The sequence below is a fragment of the Neofelis nebulosa genome, chromosome 4, assembly GCF_028018385.1.
Source record: "Neofelis nebulosa isolate mNeoNeb1 chromosome 4, mNeoNeb1.pri, whole genome shotgun sequence".
In the NCBI taxonomy this organism is placed as follows: Eukaryota; Metazoa; Chordata; class Mammalia; order Carnivora; family Felidae; genus Neofelis; species Neofelis nebulosa.
This window is the reverse complement of record NC_080785.1, coordinates 163,518,934-163,537,099: the sequence shown is the minus strand read 5'-3', so window position 1 is coordinate 163,537,099 and position 18,166 is coordinate 163,518,934. Positions and strand designations below refer to the sequence as shown.

Genomic DNA, 18,166 nt, shown 5'->3' with positions numbered 1-18,166 from the left:
TGTCTTCCCCCATTAGAATGTAAGTGCTTCAATAGCAAAATGTACATTTCATGCATTGCTATAAACACCAGTGTCTCAAACAGGGCCTGGCATATAGAATATACTCAGTAGATAGATTAGTGGTTAAGAGCACAGATGGGGTTCAAACCTGGGCTCTACTATTTACTAGCCAGTGAGTTCAGGCAAGTTACCAGTATATCATGTTAGTTTTCTCATCTGTAAAATGGGAATAATAACAGTACATACTTCTTAAGCTTATACTGAGTACTCAATAAGTTCGTATTTTCATAAGGCATTCAGAAAAGTGCCTCAGCTATAGGAAGGGCTACATAAATGTTTAGTCATTTATTAATGTACTGAAATACTTCATTATAAAAAAAATGACCCCTACATAAAAAGGAACAATTCACAAGGAAAAAAAAAACTAATCCTGAATGTATTTAGTTATACATCCAAATATATAAAGAAAAAAATGACAGAAATGACAAAAAAAAAAACAAAACCCGTTAATCCATATCCTTAGAAGAGGACTTTAATAGACATCTACCACTAAATAAGTTTGAGGACAAAAACCTGAATGTACATACTATATCTGAAAACACAATTAACTTGAGTTAATGGGCACATAGTCTACATCGAAAACTTAGAGAATATACATTATTTTCAAAGAAATATGGAACACTTATCAAATGGGACCAACTAATAGGTTTCCTAGTTAGATATTGCATTCAGCTGGACATGAACAGAACACCACCTCAAAAACAAACCCCCCGAGAAAAAGACTTTGGCTTCAACCAGTTAGAGGTTACTTTTAATCATGTAAGGAGTAGTCTGGGCATAAGCAGTCCAGAGCTGAGACCGCCAATCAGAGGTCCGGGGGGAGCCCATGTCACTGTCATTTTGTGCTGCACCATGGTGTCTGGCATCATGATCAAAATAGAGCGCTTCCGACTCTTGGCCTTGAGTCGACTTTCAAGAGAAAGCACGGGTAAGATGAACAGGATACAGGTGGGGAACGAGCCAGATGGTGTTCTCCCCAGTGACTTCTACCTACTCCTCATGGTCAGCAGAGCCAGGCAATACCTCTCTGGGCCTCAGAGAAGCCTTATAAGTTGCGCATTTTTAATCCTACTCATTGACAACTTGAATGACAACGAAAACATTTTTTACATAAATGAGTGGGGGACGATGGGCATTGGAAAAGAAGCTAAACAAAATGCCATACTAGAGGAGAAAGATAAAAAACAATCAGCATCGTAAAGTCCGCTTACCTGAAAAAAATGCCATTAAACTAGAAAAAGTATATAGTAAATACGGTCTAATTTCCACTAATGATAAACTAATTCACTCAGGAGATATTCAGAAATGTCTTTTTGGATATGCTATGTACTGATTTAAAGAGTAAATTAGAGTTAACATGTTACATACAAAACTATGGAACATAATTTAAGGTTTATTTTAGGTATGGCTATAGACGTGTTTATACTAAAACAAAAAGACTGAAAATTAATGAACTAGTGGCCCGATCTTAGGATGAGATAAAGGTAAACCCACACTCAAATTGATAATTTCCATTCCCAGTTTAACTTATTTTGTGGCCCCTCAGTAAAGAGCTGAGGCATCACTTTTCTAGGGTTTCCCTACAATGTGAGTTCTCACAAACCAACAAAGAATCACTGAAAGATTTTTTCCAAATTGATACACTCACAACTTTTGCCTCCAAAGAAAACTTCCTATTTTTCCTAATGTAAGAGGTATCATCGAAGGTATTCCCTCAGTCTTTATATTCACAAGTGTCTTTGCAGTGAATTCTCAGTTTCCTAAGGAATGTGGAAAAATGACTTTCCAGTACTGATGACAGTTGAAGGGAATTTCTCTCCGGAATAAACCCTCGTGCCTCTTAAAAACTAAGAGAACATTCGAGGCTTTCCCACAGTAATTGTATTCGGAATCTCTCCCCATCTTTCGCTCAGTAATGCAAACGCTTGTGCTCAAGGGTTTCCCACATTCCTTTTAGGGTTCGTCTGTAGTGATTTGTCACATGTGCTCTATGGGATGAGTGTCGCTGAAGGCTTTTGCATTCTGAGGATAGTCATAAGGTTTTTCCCCTAGTGTGAACTGTTATGTGACTCCCTAGAGATATCACTGAAGGCTTTCCTGTAGCTACTGCGCTCCTCAGGTTTCTCTCCACACATAATCTTTTGTGCACATTAGGGTGACTTTGAGCTGAAAGCTCACCACAAAGATTGCACTCGTGAGGTTTCTCTCCAGAGGGAATTGACGTAAGTTACCGAGGGCTACTTCATATACAACAGATTGACAGAATGAGAGTCTGCTAAAGGCTTTTCTTCATTGATTTCATGGAAACTCCTCAGATGGTTCCTTATGATCTGTCTCCTTATATATATACCCTGTGTTGTTTCTTCCCACTCTGTAAGCAGTACAGTACAGAAGATATGATAGTATGTCCTCCTGAGGATGGGTCAAAAAAGACAATGTGGCTTCTGCATTGGCTCTCCTGTAAAGCAAATGCTTTGGGAGGAACCCGATGCTACATCATGAAGATACTTGGCCCTCTGGAGAGTGAAGTAATGAAGATTCTCTGCCAACAACTGGCATTAACTTGCTGGACGTGTGAGCGAGCCATTCTGGAAGCAGATTCTGTATCAGTAAAGGCTCCAATGATTGTGGCTCCAGCAGACATCTTGATTTCACCTCATGACAGATTCTGCGCCAGGACTGCCCAGCTAGAACGCTTCCAGATTCCCGACCTACAGAAATTATAATAAATGTATGAGGTTTGAAGCCACTATGTTTTGGAGGGAAATTTTTTAGGCAGCAGCAGATAACCCACCCATCTAGTGAGTTCCCGTCAGTTGTCTGAGGGTTAAGAGATCAATGAACGCTTTCCTAATTACTGTACTCATATCCACCTATTATGAATTCTCTTGTGCACAGAAAGGTAAGAGTTAGTGGTGAAAGATTTTCCACAATGATTACATTCGTAGGGTTTCTCTCCAGTGTGAGTCCTCACGTGTTTCTTAACAGCGGAGAGATTATTGAATGCTTTCCCACAGTTACTGCATTCATAGGGTTTCTCCCCAGTGTGAATTCTCTTGTGCACAGTAAGAGAAAAGCTACTGCTGAAGGATTTTCCACACTGATCACACTCATAGGGTTTTTCTCCAGTATGAGTTCTCATGTGCTGGGTCAGATAGGAGCTCTTCCTAAAGGCTTTCCCACAGTCGTGGCACTCATAAGGTTTCTCCCCCGTATGAATACTATTATGCCCAGTGAGGGAGGACCTCGTGCTGAAGGCCTTGCCACATTGATTACATTCATGGTGATTCTCTCTCGTATGAATTCTCTTGTGGCTTTTGAGGTTACAACTGGTGCGGAAGACGTGGAAACACTGATTACATTCGTAGGGTTTTTCTCCAGTGTGAATTCTCACGTGCAGCCTAAGGGATGAGGGATCATTGAAGGCTTTGCCACAGTCCGTGCATTCATAGGGCTTCTCCCCATTGTGTATCCTCTTGTGAATGGTCAGGTAGGATCTACTGCTGAAGGACTTGCCACACTGATTACAGTCATAGGGTTTTTCTCCAGTATGAATTCTCTTGTGCTGAGTGAGGTTAGATTTTGTGCTGAAGACTTTAAAGCACTGATTACATTCATTGACTTTCACTCCGAGATGATTTCTTTCCTGTTAAGAGATGAATTGATAACTATCATTTATAGTATTTTTAATATTTAATGAATTTTATGTCATAGGAATTCTCTTTTTCAGGAATTCTGTTACATTATTACAATTGACATTTTGGCTATTTTCAGTGCTTGTATGTGGCTTCTGCCAAGTTTGAGCTGTTAGAAGTTAAAAAAGAAGGATGCTTTGCCACAAATCCTTATCATATTCACAGAGCATCTTCTGATAAACTTAAGACCACTTTATATTTCAACGATCAATATCGTAGTCACGTTTAAGGAAATATTTACAAGTGGAAACTCCCAGTGAGGAAACAAGTTTGGAGCTAACTTACGGTTTTCTCCAAATTCACAACTTTTCACAGTATCTCTCCAGAGACAAAATTTCCTCATCTGTAAATGATACTATGACTGTTTACTTTGTGACTTTTCTAACTTACTTTCCTACTGTAAAAAACCAGAAATCAGCCAGGTTAGTCTTACCGCTTTAATACCATTGGAATGTTCTTTTCTAAAAACGTGCTTCTTAGGAGTTAACCATTTGGCTTTAAGTACAGTCTCCAAACCTGAAACAAATTGAAAAGAAATTTAAGTTGATGGAGGAAAGGAATAGTAAAGTACATACATGAGTAAAGGCAGACTCTGAGGGACCAGGGTTTTTGAGGAAGTTTGCCATGAAAGGGATGTGAGTATGAAAACTATAGGTATTAAAGGATTCTAGAAGGATTAAGACTGATCAGAGATTTACAAAAGAAGGGATTATCAGGAATGCAAAGTAGGAAGGAATTGGATAAAGTGCTCCTATGAGATTTAAACTTAAAAAGGAAAAGAAATGTATTAGCATTGTCCGATGACAGACAGCAGTTACACTTGTGGTGAGCACAGTATAACTTATAAACTTATCAAATCACTACGTTGTGCACCTGAAACTGATGTAACACTATATGTTAAGTACACTTCAAAGGAAAAGAGATACGTCTTTTTTCCCCCCTCTGAGTCCAAGGTAACGCATGAGATGTTGAACAGAAAGGTAAAAAGAAGGAACATACACGAAGAAGCTCATACCAAATGTTCTTGACCATCTCTGCCAGAAAAAAGGACATGTTACAAACTTTCCTGATTGACGTTTCCTGAATGTACTATTCCCATGCCCCAAATCACTGGCCAGACCTATTCCTTAAGAAGACTCCTATCCGCCTATCCACCGGGTGCTCACCTGGACAGGTGCCGGGAAGAATTCCTCGCTCCTGTGTCATCACTTTGTCTTCTTGCTCCAGCTGGGAGGTCAGACTGGGTTTATCAACATGACACCCTATTTGTGGAGAAAAGACACATGATGTAGGGGGACTGTGCAGGTGACAAGCAACTCCATGAAACTGGAGCCAACAATTCTGAAGATGAGCCACTATGACTTCTGCAACAGTGGAGTAACCACGCATAAATTCTAATGGGTATAGTAACTCTCCAGAAACAAAAATTCAAGCATCCTCAATGTCCAGGTGACAGGATATAAACAGTCCCAAAGTCCATGTCCAAGTTTACATAACATACTTCTAAAGCTTTTAACCACAGAGAATATAAAGTCAGGGTAAGGAACAGCTATTCAGTTCACAGGGAAGGCATCAGACAGAAAGCTCCAGGAGGGTGGGGACCACGTCTGTCTCATTCATCACTACATTCCTAAACCCAGCACAGACTCAGGAACATCGAAGTGCCTCAGAAAGACTTGTGAGAAGTGACAACAGTGAAAATTAAGGGCTGTTAAACCAAAAGTCCATAACTCCACAAAAACAGTGACTAAACTGGGGAACACCATCAGAACCAACTTTATCAGAACTTTGGAAACTTATCAAAAGTTTACAGCAACTGGAAAATGTTTAATCAAGGACAACAACCAGCTGACATTTTAACTGACCCCTGTCTAATCTATTCACTGCTTTGGCTGTGACCTTGCAGATGACAGCCCACATTCCTAGTACTGCAGGGAGCAGGGGGGACCTATTTATTGTCAAAGATCCGTGGTTGTCTGATTTGACTTTTCTGGCTTGCCTTTATCTTTTTTTTTTTAATTTTTAATTATTTTTTTTTTTACTTTATAAACTTTTTCTTACACTTACTTTTTTTTTTCAATATATGAAATTTATTGTCAAATTGGTTTCCATATTGCCTTTATTTATCTAATCCCACTCTCCAGGGGCTGAGCTGTCTACCCACGAGGCATGTGCTGAACACATTTAAAGGCAAATATCTCAGCCATCACCACCAGAGGCAAGTGAAATAGTAGAGGAAAACAAAAAACTAACCAAGAAGACTGGGAGGAAAACTATGGAATAAGATGTTTGGGGGAATTTCTAAAAAATTTCCCTCATATTTCTTTGAATCTAGAAAGCCAGGGTCAGAAAAGACCTGAAATTGCATTAAGTCCTCAATTCTGGCTGACCTTCAGGTTCTGCACAAGCAGAAAGTAAAGATTATGGAGAGTTGCCAATTGCCTGCTGATTTTGAAGGTAGGCCCTGGACACCCACACAGAACACATCTGCAGAGACTACAGGTGTTTTACTTTTTGTTCCAGGCGCCCAAGAAAATCTCTGACCAACCACTAGCTAACCACGAAACTAACGTAACAGTCTTCAGGGACCACATGTGACAAATACAGATTACAAAATTAGTATACAGGTATCACTAAACATACATTCAACAGCAACGATAACAAATTCTGGTGGTGGAGAGAAATCGGATTCCAGAATTGCTGTATAATAATGTTCCAAATGTCCAGTTTTAACACTAAAAGTATGAGGCAGGCAAAGAAACAAATGTATGGCCCACTGCAAGAAAAAAAAAAGAGTAGAAACTGCTCTGAAGGAAGCCCAAACATCAGACTCACTAGTCAAAGAATTTAAATGTTTTTTATTTAGTTTTTGAGAGCGAGAGTGTAAGCAGAAAGAGCCGAACTGGGCTCCGCACTGACAGGCTGACTACAATGAGCCCGATGTGGAGCTCAAACTCGTGAACCAAGAGATCATGACCTGAACTGAAGTCGGACGCTCAACCAACTGGGCCACCCAGGCGCCCCTCAAAGGATTTAAGTCAACTCTTTTAAGTATGCTCAAAGACCTAAAGGAAACCGTGACAATTCTGATGAACTAGAACCCATGTGAAAGAGACAGAAATGACAAAGAGAAACTACACAGAAATTTTGGAGTTGAAAAGTACAATAACTGAAATGAAAAGTTCACAAGGAGAGTTCAACAGCAGATGTGAGCAGGCAGAAGAATCAATAACCATGAAGACAGGATGATTTACATTACCTCCCTGGAAGAACAGAAAGAAAAAAGAAGGAAAAAAAATAAGAACAGAGCCCAAGAGACCTGTGGGATCCCATCAAACATACCAATATACACATCATGGGAATTCCTTAAGTGGAGAAGAGAATGAGGTAGAAAGAATATTTGAAGAAATACGGGCAAAAATTTCCCCAAATTTGACAAAGACACAAATGTACACAGCCAAGAAGCTTAAGAAACCCCAAGTATAAGGTTACACTGAGAGGCACAGAGCTCACGAGCACATCTGCCCTACAAGAAATGCTAATGGAAGACTTTCAGGCTGAAATGAAAGGAAAATGGATATTAATGCAAATCCACATAAAGAAATAACCTGATAATTGAAAATACACAGGCCAATAGTAATTGGCTATTTTTGGTTTATAATGCTTATCTTTTTGGTTTGAAACTCTTTCTCTTATATGATTTAAAAGATAAATGCCTACACCAGTAATTGTAAATCTATGTTAATGGGCACACAAGGTATAAAGGTGTAATTTGTGGCAAAACGAAAGCAGGTGTGTGTGCGCGCAGGTACATAAGAGCAAAAATTTTATATACTATCAAAACAAAGTTGGTATTAAATCAAAATAGGCTGCTATGAATTAAAATGTTAATTGCCGGACTTTAAGCTGTATTACAAGCTGTCATTATCAAGAAAGTATGGCACTGGCATAAGAACAGACACTCAGATAAATAGAACAGAATAGAGAACCCAGAAATGGACCCACAAACGTATGGCCAACTAATCCTTGACAAAGCAGGAAAGAATATCCAATGGAATAAAGACAGTCGCTTCAGCAAGTGGTGCTGGGAAAACTAGACAGCGACAGGCAGAAAAATGAAACTGGACCACTTTCTTACACCATACACAAAAATAAACTCAAAATGGATGAAAGACCTAAATGGAAGACAGGAAGGCATCAAAATCTGAGGAGAAAGCAGGCAAAAACCTCTTTGATCTTGGCCACAGCAACTTCTTACTCAACACGTCTCCAGAGGCAAGGGAAACAAAAGCGAAAATGAACTACTGGGACCTAATCAAAATGAAAAGCTCCTGCACAGTGAAGGAAACAATCGGCAAAACTAAAAGGCAACCGACAGAATGGGAGAAGACAGCTGCAAATGACATATCCGATAAAGAATTAGTATCCAAAATCTATAAACAACTTCTCAAACTCAACACCCAAAAAACAAATAATCCAGTGAAGAAATGGGCAAAAGACATGAAGAGACACTTTTCCAAAGAAGACATCCAGATGGCCAACCGACACATGAAAAAAATGCTCAACATGACTCATCATCAGGGAAATAGAAATCAAAACCACAATGAGATACCACCTCACACCTGTCAGAATGGCTAACATTAACAGCTCAGGCAACAACAGATGTTGGCAAGGATGTGGAGAAAGAGGATCTCTTCTGCACTGCTGGTGGGAATGCAAATTGGTGCAGCCACTCTGGAAAACAGTCTGGAGGTTCCCCCCAAAATTAAAAATAGAACTACCCTATGACCCAGCAATTGCACTACTAGGTATCTATCCAAGGGATACAGGTGTGCTATTTCGAAGGGACACATGCACCCCCATGTTTATAGCAGCACTAGCGACAATAGCCAAAGCATGGAAAGAGCCCAAATGTCCATCGATGGATGAATGGATAAAGATGTGGTGTATATGTATATATCACATTATATAACACACACACACACACATATATATATATTATATATAATATATATATAATATATATATATAATGGAATATTACTTGGCAATCAAAAAATGAAATCTTGCCATTTGCAACTACGTGGATGGAATTAGAGGGTAGTATGCTAAGCAAAATTAGAGAAAGACAAATATCATATGACTTCACACATATGAGGACTTTAAGACACAGAACAGATGAACATAAGGGAAGGGAAGCAAAAATAATATAAAAACAGGAAAGGGGACAAACCATAAGAGACTCTTAGATACCGAGAACAAACTGAGGATTACTGGAGGGGTTGTGGGAGGGGGATGGGCTAAATGGGTAAGTGGCATTAAGGAATCTACTCCTGAAATCATTGTTGCACTATATGCTAACTTGGATCTAAATTAAAAAATTAAATAAAAATAAAAAAAAATAAAATGTTAACTGTAATCCCCAGGACAACCATTAAAACAAATAAATAAAAAGAAATGACAGGGAATCAAAATGGTCCATGAGAAAACATTTAACACGCACACACACACACACACACACACACACACACACACAACGAAAGAATTGAGGAACAAAAATGATAGAAAACATGTAGAAAATAACAAAATGGCATAAGTAGGTCTTTATCAATAATAACCTTAAATGTTAATGGATTAATCTGTCCAACTAAAAGGCAGATTTGGGCAGAACAGATAAAGAATATCCAATTATATGCTCTCCGTAAGAGACTCAACTTACATCTAAACACACTAAGAAGGAGGTAGGGAGGGGTCAACATGGCAGAGAAGTAGGGGGATCCTTACTTCCCGCCTCTCTCAAAGAAGTGCTGAAGCCAAAGGACTCTGAACCCCAAGAGTCTGGGAGGAAAAGAGACTGAATCTACCAGGAAGAAAATGGGACAACGTGAGAAAGGATAGGTGGGTGACTGTGAACTGGGGGAGATAGAACAGGGTGGGTAGGCACAGAGGGGAGGGATCCCCTTCTGCGGAGAGACAAAGGGAAGAGAATGGCTAGGGAACTGTAGGACTGTATCTGCACAGGAAAATGACCTCGTACTGAGACTCAGAGGGATCCCATCTCTAACGGCAGGACTCTCTTCGGACTGGGGCCGGCTCCCTGTTCATGCACCTGGGGAGGAGGGGAGCCAGCCCTGGGTTCGGTGGTAGGTCAGGGGCGCAGTCTGCAGTGGGAGAAAGCGGCCACTTCTCCAGAGTGCGGTGGGACAGAACAAAGCCTGCCTGTGTCCACCACCCCCGGGGGCTCAGTGGCGAGGTCTGCAGTAGGAGATGGAAGTCCTCCTTGAAGTGCGGTGGCACAGACAAAGCCAGCCGGGACCACCTATTGGGCTGCACTGAGAGGCACTTCCCCAGTGCCAGAGCGCATGGGAACGGGGCTGTGAATCTTAGCCAAGCGCAGGGTCAGGGGAGTTGGTGGAGCGAGAAGGACCGTCCCGTCTGTACCCGCGACACAGTGAGGAAGACTCAAACTGAGTCCACCGGTCGGGGTCTGTGGAGAAGAGACTGGGGGAATCACCATTGCCGCCCCCCAGCACCAAGGTGGGCCCACAGTGGAGGTGGGTCCAGATGACGCCAAGCCACGCCCCTCTGCACTGGGTAACTGCGTATCCACCGAGGGGCACAGACCCTGTGGACAGCTACTCCCCACAAGTGATGCAGCATTGCCTGGATTAACTCTAGGTCAATTCTGGAGACAGAGGTATATTCTCCCTCCCACTTCTGCTCCTTATCTCTTTCCTTCCCTAGGCTGGTTACTCTGGTTATTGGTCTGTCTAAACAGACATATTTAATCCATTGTCTTGATACATGTTCTACACCTCCTTCTTCTTCTTTACACTCCTTTCTCTCTCTCTGGAATAATCGAGCTGTATAGTTTCTCTGTCTGGGTAACTTTATCTTTGTTTCATTTCCCCCGCCTCCTTCTTTATTTTCCTTTCTCTATGGATTAAGCCTTTTAGTCTCTCTGCCTGGTCAATGTTTATTTTTTCTTTCTCCTCCGCTCCTGTCGTTTCTCTTCGTATCTGCTCTTCCGTCAGCACCGCCTCCACCCTGTTCTTTACTTGTAGTCGGTGTTTTGGGTTTTTTCTTTGGGTTTATTTGTGTGTTTACATGTTTTTGTCTCCTGTTTTCCTTTCCAGGGCTATTCCAAGGAACAAATCAAAGCACACCTGGAGAGGGTCCAAAACATCACTACGAGTAGGGAAATAAAATAACCAAAGTCACAACAACAGAGAGCAAGTAACACTCTCCAAAAAACACCTCCTGAAGGGCCAGGCCCTGGACAGTGTATGACCCCCCACCACCCTCCCTATAATATGGTGGTGCTTGCAGGTACAAAGCACACAGCAAGCTTTTAAAACTCATCAGGGACAGAAAACTAGCCAAAATGATGAAACGGAAGAATTCTCCACAAAAGAAATTCCAGGAAGGAGTGACAGCTAACAAATTGATCAAAACCAACTTAAGCAATATAACTGAGCAAGAGTTGAGAATAGTCATAAAACTAATTGCTAGGCTTGAAAAAAGCATAGAGGACAGCAGAGAATCTATTGCTAGAGAGATCAAGGGACTAAGAAATAGTCATGAGGAACAAAAAATGTTGTAAGTGAGGTGCAAAATAAAACGAAGACAGCCAAAGCACAGATTGAAGAGGCAGAGGGGAGAATAGGTGAATTAGAAGATAAAATTATGGAAAAAGAGGAAGCTGAGAAAAAGATAAAAAAATCCATGAGTATGAGGGGAGAGTTAGGGAATTAAGTGATGCAATCAAACGGAACAATATCCATATCATAGGAATTCCAGAAGAAGAAGAGAGAGAAAGGAGCTGAAGGAGTACTTGAACAAATCATAGCTGAGAACTTCCCTGACCTGGAGAAGGAAAAAGGCATTAAAATCCAAGAGGCACAGGAAACTCCCTTCAGACGTAACTTGAATTGATCATCTGCACGACATACCATAGTGAGACTGGCAAAACACAAGGATAAAGAGAGAATTCTGAAAGCAGCTAGGAATAAACGGGTCCTAACATACAAAGGTAGACAGACACATAAGGGTAGTGGCAGACCTCTCTACTGAAACTTGGCAGGCCAGAAAGGAACGGCAGGACATCTTCAATGTGATGAACAGGAAAAATATGCAGCCAAGAATCCTTTACCCAGCAAGCCTGTCATTCAGAATAGGAGAGATACAGGTTTTCCCAAGCAAACAAAAACTGAAGGACTTCATCACCACGAAACCAGCCCCACAAGAGATCCTCACGGGGACTCTGTGAGTGAAATGTTGCAAGGACCACAAAGTACCAGAGACACCACTACAAGCATGAAGCCTACAGACATCACAATGACTCTAAACACATATCTTTCTATAATAACACTCAATGTAAATGGACTAAATGCTCCAACCAAAAGTCATAGGGTATCAGAATGGATAAAAAACAAGACCCATCTATTTGCAGTCTACAAGAGACTTATTTTAGACCTGAGGACACCTTCAGATTGAAAGTAAGGGGATGGAGAACTATCTATCATGCTATGGGAAGTCAAAAGAAAGCTGGAGTAGACATACTTAGACAAACTAGACTTTAAATTAAAGGCTGTAACAAGAGATGAAGAAGGGCATTATATAATAATTACAGGGTCTATCCATCAGAAAGAGCTAACAATTATACATGTTTATACGCCAAATACAGGAGCCCCCAAAGATATAAAACAATCACAAACATAAGGAACCTTATTGATAAGAATGTGGTAATTGCAGGGGACTTAATATTCCACTTACAACAATGGATAGATCAGCTAGACACAGTATCAATAAAGAAACAAGGGCCCTGAATGAAACATTGGATCATATGGACTTGACAGATATATTTAGAACTCTGCATCCCAAAGCAACGGAATACACTTTCCTCTTGAGTGCACATGGAACATTCTCCAAGACAGATCACATACTAGGTTACAGACAGTCCTTAATAAGTATAAAAAATTGAGATCATACCATGTATGATGCATACCATACTTTCAGATAACAATGCTATGAAACTTGAAATCAACCACAGGAAAAAGTCTGAAAAACCTCCAAAGGCATAGAGGTTAAAGAACATCCTACTAAATAATGAATGGGTCAACCAGGCAGTTAGAGAAGAAATAAAAAAAAATATATGGGAACAAATGAAAATGAAAATACAACAATCCAAATGCTTTGGGATGCAGCAAAGGCAGTCCTGAGAGGAAAATACATTGCAATCCAGGCCTATCTCAAGAAACAAGAAAAATCCCAAATACAAAATCTAACAACACACCTAAAGGAACCAGAAGCAGACCAGCAAAGACACCCCAAACCCAGCAGAGGAAGAGAAATAATAAAGAGCAGAGCAGAAATAAACAATATAGAATCCAAAAAAAGCAGTAGAGCAGATCAATGAAACCAAGAGTTGGTTTTTTAAAAAAATAAACAAAATTGATAAACCTTAAGCCAGGCTTCTCAAAAAGAAAAGAGAGAGGACCCAAATAGATAAAATCACAAATGAAAATGGAATGATTACAACCAATCCCTCAGAAATACAAGCAATTATCAGGGAATACTATGAAAAATTATATGCCAACAAACTGGACAACCTGGAAGAAATGGACAAATTCCTAAACACCCACACACTTCCAAAACTCAATCAGGAGGAAATAGAAAGCTTGAACAGACCCATAACCAGCGAAGAAATTGAATCAGTTATCCAAAATCTCCCAACAAATAAGAGTCCAGGACCAGATGGCTTCCCTGGGGAGTTCTACCAGACGTTTAAAGCAGAGATAATACCTATCCTTCTCAAGCTGTTCCAAGAAATAGAAAGGGAAGAAAAGCTTCCAGACTCATTCTATGAAGCCAGCATTACTTTGATTTCAAACCAGACAGAGACCCAGCAAAAAACAAGAAAGAACTACAGGCCAATATCCCTGATGAATATGGATGCAAAACTTCTCAACAAGATACTAGCAAATCGAATTCAACGGCATATAGAAAGAATTATTCACCACAATCAAGTAGGATTCATTCCTGGGATGCAGGGCTGGTTCAACATTCGCAAATCAAGCAATGTGATACATCACATTAATAAAAGAAAAGAACCATATGATCCTGTCAATCGATGCAGAAAAAGCATTTGACAAAATTCAGCATACTTTCTTAATAAAAACCCTTGAGAAAGTCGGGATAGAAGGAACATACTTAAATATCATAAAAGCCATTTATGAAAGGCCCACAGCTAATATCAGCCTCAATGGGGAAAAACTGAGAGCCTTCCCCCTGAGATCAGGAACACGGCAGGGATGTCCACTCTTACCGCTGTTGTTTAACATAGTGTTGGAAGTTCTAGCATCTGCAATCAGACAACAAAAGGAAATCAAAGGCATCAAAATTGGCAAAGATGAAGTCAAGTTTTCACTTTTTGCAGGTGACATGATATTATACATGGAAAACCTGACAGACTCCACCAAAAGTCTGCTAGAACTGATACATGAATTCAGCAAAGTCGCATGGTACAAAATTAATGTACAGAAATCGGTTTCATTTTTATACACCAATGATGAAGCAACAGAAAGACAAATAAAGAAACTGATCCCATTCACAATTGTACCAAGGACCATAAAATATCTAGGAATAAACCTAACCAAAGATGTAAAAGATCTGTGTGCTGAAAACTATAGAATGCTTATGAAGGAAATTGAAGAAGATACAAAGAAATGGAAAAACATTCCATGCTCATAGATTGGAAGAATATTGTTAAAATGTCAATACTACCCAAAGCAATCTACACATTCAATGCAATTACAATCAAAATTGCACCAGCTATCTTCTCAAAGCTAAAACAAGCAATCCTAAAACCTGTATGGAACTACAAAAGCCCCTGAGTAGCCAAAGTAATAAGTAATAAGTAATAAGTAATTTGCTTCTGCACCACAAAGGAAACAATCAACAAAACTAAAAGGCAACCAACGGAATGGGAAAAGATATTTGCAAATGACATATCAGACAAAGGGCTAGTATCCAAAATCTATAAAGAACTCACCAAACTCCACACCCAAAAAACAAATAATCCAGTGAAGAAATGAGAAGACATGAATAGACATTTCTAAAGAAGACTATCCAGATGGCCAATAGGCACATGAAAAAATGCTCAACGTCACTCCTCATCAGGGAAATACAAATCAAAACCACACTCAGATATCACCTCACACCCATCAAAGTGGCTAAAATGAACAACTCAGGAGACTATAGATGCTGGAGAGGATGTGGAGAAACGGGAACCCTCTTGCACTGCTGGTGGGAATGCAAACTGGTGCAGCTGCTCTGGAAAACAGTGTGGAGGTTCCTCAAAAAATTAAAAATAGAACTACCCTATGACCCAGCAATAGCACTGCTAGGAATTTACCCAAGGGATACAGGAGTGCTGATGCATAGGGGCACATGTACCACATGTTTATAGCAGCACTTTCAACAACAGCCAAATTATGGAAAGAGCCTAAATGTCCATCAACTGACAAATGGATAAAGAAGATGTGGTTTATACATACAATGGAATACTACTTGGCAGCGATAAAGAATGAAATCTGGCCATTTGCAGCAACATGGATGGAACTGGAGGATATTATGTTAAGTGAAATAAGTCAGGCAGATAAAGACAGATACCGTATGTTTTCACTCATATGTGGATCCTCAGAAAGTTAACAGAAGACCATGGGGGAGGGGAAGGGAGAAAAAAGTTAGAGAGGGAGGGAGGAAAACCATAAGAGACTCTTAAAAACTGAGAATAAACTGAGGGTTGATGGGGGGTGGGAGGGAGGGGAAAGTGGGTGATGGGCATTGAGGAGGGCACCTGTTGGGATGAGCACTGGGTGTGGTATGGAAAACAATTTGACAATAAATTATATTTAATATACAAAAAAAAGGTAAGCAAAAACAAACAAACAAACATACTAAGAGGTTGAAAGTCAATAGATGGAAAAATAGATTCCATGTAGACAGCAGCCAAAAGAGAGTGTAGCTATGTTAATTTCAGGCAAAATAGACTTTAAGACAAAATCTGCTACAAGACACAAAGAATGATTTATTTAGTGATTAAAAGGTCAAATTATCTAGAAGATGTAACAATTACAGACCAATTACAACAGAATTGTAAATTTTTTTAAATATAATTTATTGTCAAGTTGGCTAACATACAGTATGTAAGTGTGCTCTTGGTTTTGGGGGTAGATTCCCGTGGTTCATAGCTTCCATACAACCAAAGCAATCGACAGATTCAGTGCAATTGTTACCAAAATTCCAACAGCTTTTATTTGCAAAATGGACAAACTGATCCTTTTTTTTTTTTTAATTTTTTTTTTAACGTTTATTTATTTTTGAGACAGAGACAGAGCATGAACAGGGGAGGGTCAGAGAGAGAGGGAGACACAGAATCTGAAACAGGCCCCAGGCTCTGAGCTGTCAGCATAGAGCCCGACGCGGGGCTCGAACTCACAGAGTGTGAGATCATGACCCAAGCTGAAGTCGGACGCTCAACCGACTGAGCCACCCAGGCGCTCCTGGACAAACTGATCCTTAAACTCACATGGATTTGCAAGGGATGCTGAACAGACAAAACAGTCTTGAGAAAGAACGAATTAGGAATTCTCACACCTCCTGACATCAAAGCTTACTTCAAAGCAATAGTAAAGAACACACTACAGAACTTACACAAGGAGAGATGCAGAGATCAATGGACGAGAACTGAGTGAGTGTAAACTCGTAAAGTCTGTGGTCACACAACTTTGGACAAGGCAGCAAAACAATTCACTGGGGGAAAGAATAGTCTTCTACAGCAATGCTGGGCAACTGGGTAAACAGAGATAAAAGAATGAAGCCACATAAAAAATTATCTCCAAAAGGACCAAAGACCTAATTGAAGAGAACTATAAAATTCCTGGAAGAAAACACAGGGGTAAATGTTCATAGCCTTGGTGGATTTGGCAAGAATTTTTGAGGTATGATAGCAAAAAAAGAAAAAAAAAAAAGGAGATAAATTGGACTTCATAAAAATTAAAACTCTCTCTGACTTAGTTCACTTAGCATAATACTCTCTAGCTCCATCCACTTCGTTACAAGTGGCAAGATTTCATTCTTCTTTATGGCTGAGTAATATTCCATTGTGTGTGTGTGTGTGTGTGTGTGCGCGCACGCGTGTGTGTGTATGTAGACACACACGCACACACACACATCTTTTTCATCCATTCATCTGTCCCTGGACATTTGTGCTGTTTCCATAAGTTGGCAATTGTAGATAGTGCTGCTGTAAACATTGGGGTGTGTGTGCTCCTTCGAAATCAGTATTTTTGTTTTTTTTTTTTTTTTTAAAAATTTTTTTTCAACGTTTTTTATTTATTTTTGGGACAGAGAGAGACAGAGCATGAACGGGGGAGGGGCAGAGAGAGGGAGACACAGAATCGGAAACAGGCTCCAGGCTCCGAGCTGTCAGCACAGAGCCCGACGCGGGGCTCGAACTCACGGACCGCGAGATCGTGACCTGGCTGAAGTCGGCCGCCTAACCGACTGCGCCACCCAGGCGCCCCTGAAATCAGTATTTTTGTATCCTCTGGGTAAATGCTTAGTAGAGCAATTGCTGGATTATGGGGTAGTTCTATTTTTAAGGAACCTCCGAACTGTTTTCCAGGGGGGCTGAGCCACTTTGCCTTCCCACCATCAGCGCACGAGGGTCCCCTTTCTCCACATCCTCTCCAACACCTGTTGTTTCTTGTGTCATTGGTTTCAGCCATTCTGACAGGTGTGAGGTGGTGTCTCATCATGGTTCTGACTTGTATTTCCCTGATGGTGAGTGACGCTGAGCATCTTTTCGTGGGTCTGTTGGCCATCTGGATGTCTTCTTTGGAAAAACATGATTTTACTCACACGTGGAATTTAAGAAACAAAACAAATGAGCAAAAGGAAAAAAAGAGACAAGGAGAGAAAGAGGGGAAAACCAAGAAACAGACTCTTAACCACAGAGAACAAACTCATGGTTACCAGAAGGGTGGTGAGCACGTGTGTTGTGGGTCGGGGGGGGGGGGGGTGCGGTTTGGATGGGGATTAAGAGGCACACTTGTCGTGATGAGTACCGGGTGTGGTATGGAAGTGTTGAATCAATACACTGTACACCTGAAACTAATATTACACTGTATGTTAACTAACTGGAATTCAAACACAAACTTAAAAAAAATTAAAACTGTTGTGTGTCAAAGGACACTATCAAGAAAATGAAAATACGCCACCAACTGGGAGAAATTATTTCTGAATCATATTCTGGACAAGGGACCAGTATTCACGACATATAATGAATGTGTATAATCCAAGAACAAAGACAAGCAACCGAATTTCAAACCAGGCCAAGGACTTGAA

At 40.4% G+C, this 18,166-nt stretch overlaps 1 protein-coding gene and 1 long non-coding RNA gene across 4 annotated transcripts in view; one reads left to right on the top strand and one right to left on the bottom strand.

The window, feature by feature from the left end:
* LOC131511083 (uncharacterized) overlaps positions 1-14,376 on the top strand; it is a 63,425-nt gene extending 49,049 nt beyond the window's left edge. For both annotated transcript variants that reach the window (XR_009261334.1, XR_009261333.1), the window contains one exon: positions 10,891-14,376. This is a non-coding gene — a long non-coding RNA (uncharacterized LOC131511083). The remainder of the gene's footprint in view (positions 1-10,890) is intronic.
* Positions 1-18,166, bottom strand: part of LOC131511051 (zinc finger protein 558) — a 99,613-nt gene that overhangs the window by 70,790 nt on the left and 10,657 nt on the right. Inside the window, exons 5-7 of one of the 2 annotated variants that reach the window (XM_058728875.1) lie at positions 4,922-5,017; positions 4,189-4,271; positions 511-3,706 (exon numbers count right to left, since the gene is read on the bottom strand). The exons of the other annotated variant lie outside the window; for it this stretch is intronic. Of the exons in view, the coding sequence (XP_058584858.1) occupies positions 2,924-3,706; positions 4,189-4,271; positions 4,922-5,017 (962 nt within the window). The 3' untranslated portion in view covers positions 511-2,923. Of the gene's footprint in view, positions 1-510; positions 3,707-4,188; positions 4,272-4,921; positions 5,018-18,166 lie in introns of those variants that run through there. 2 annotated transcript variants of the gene reach the window in all.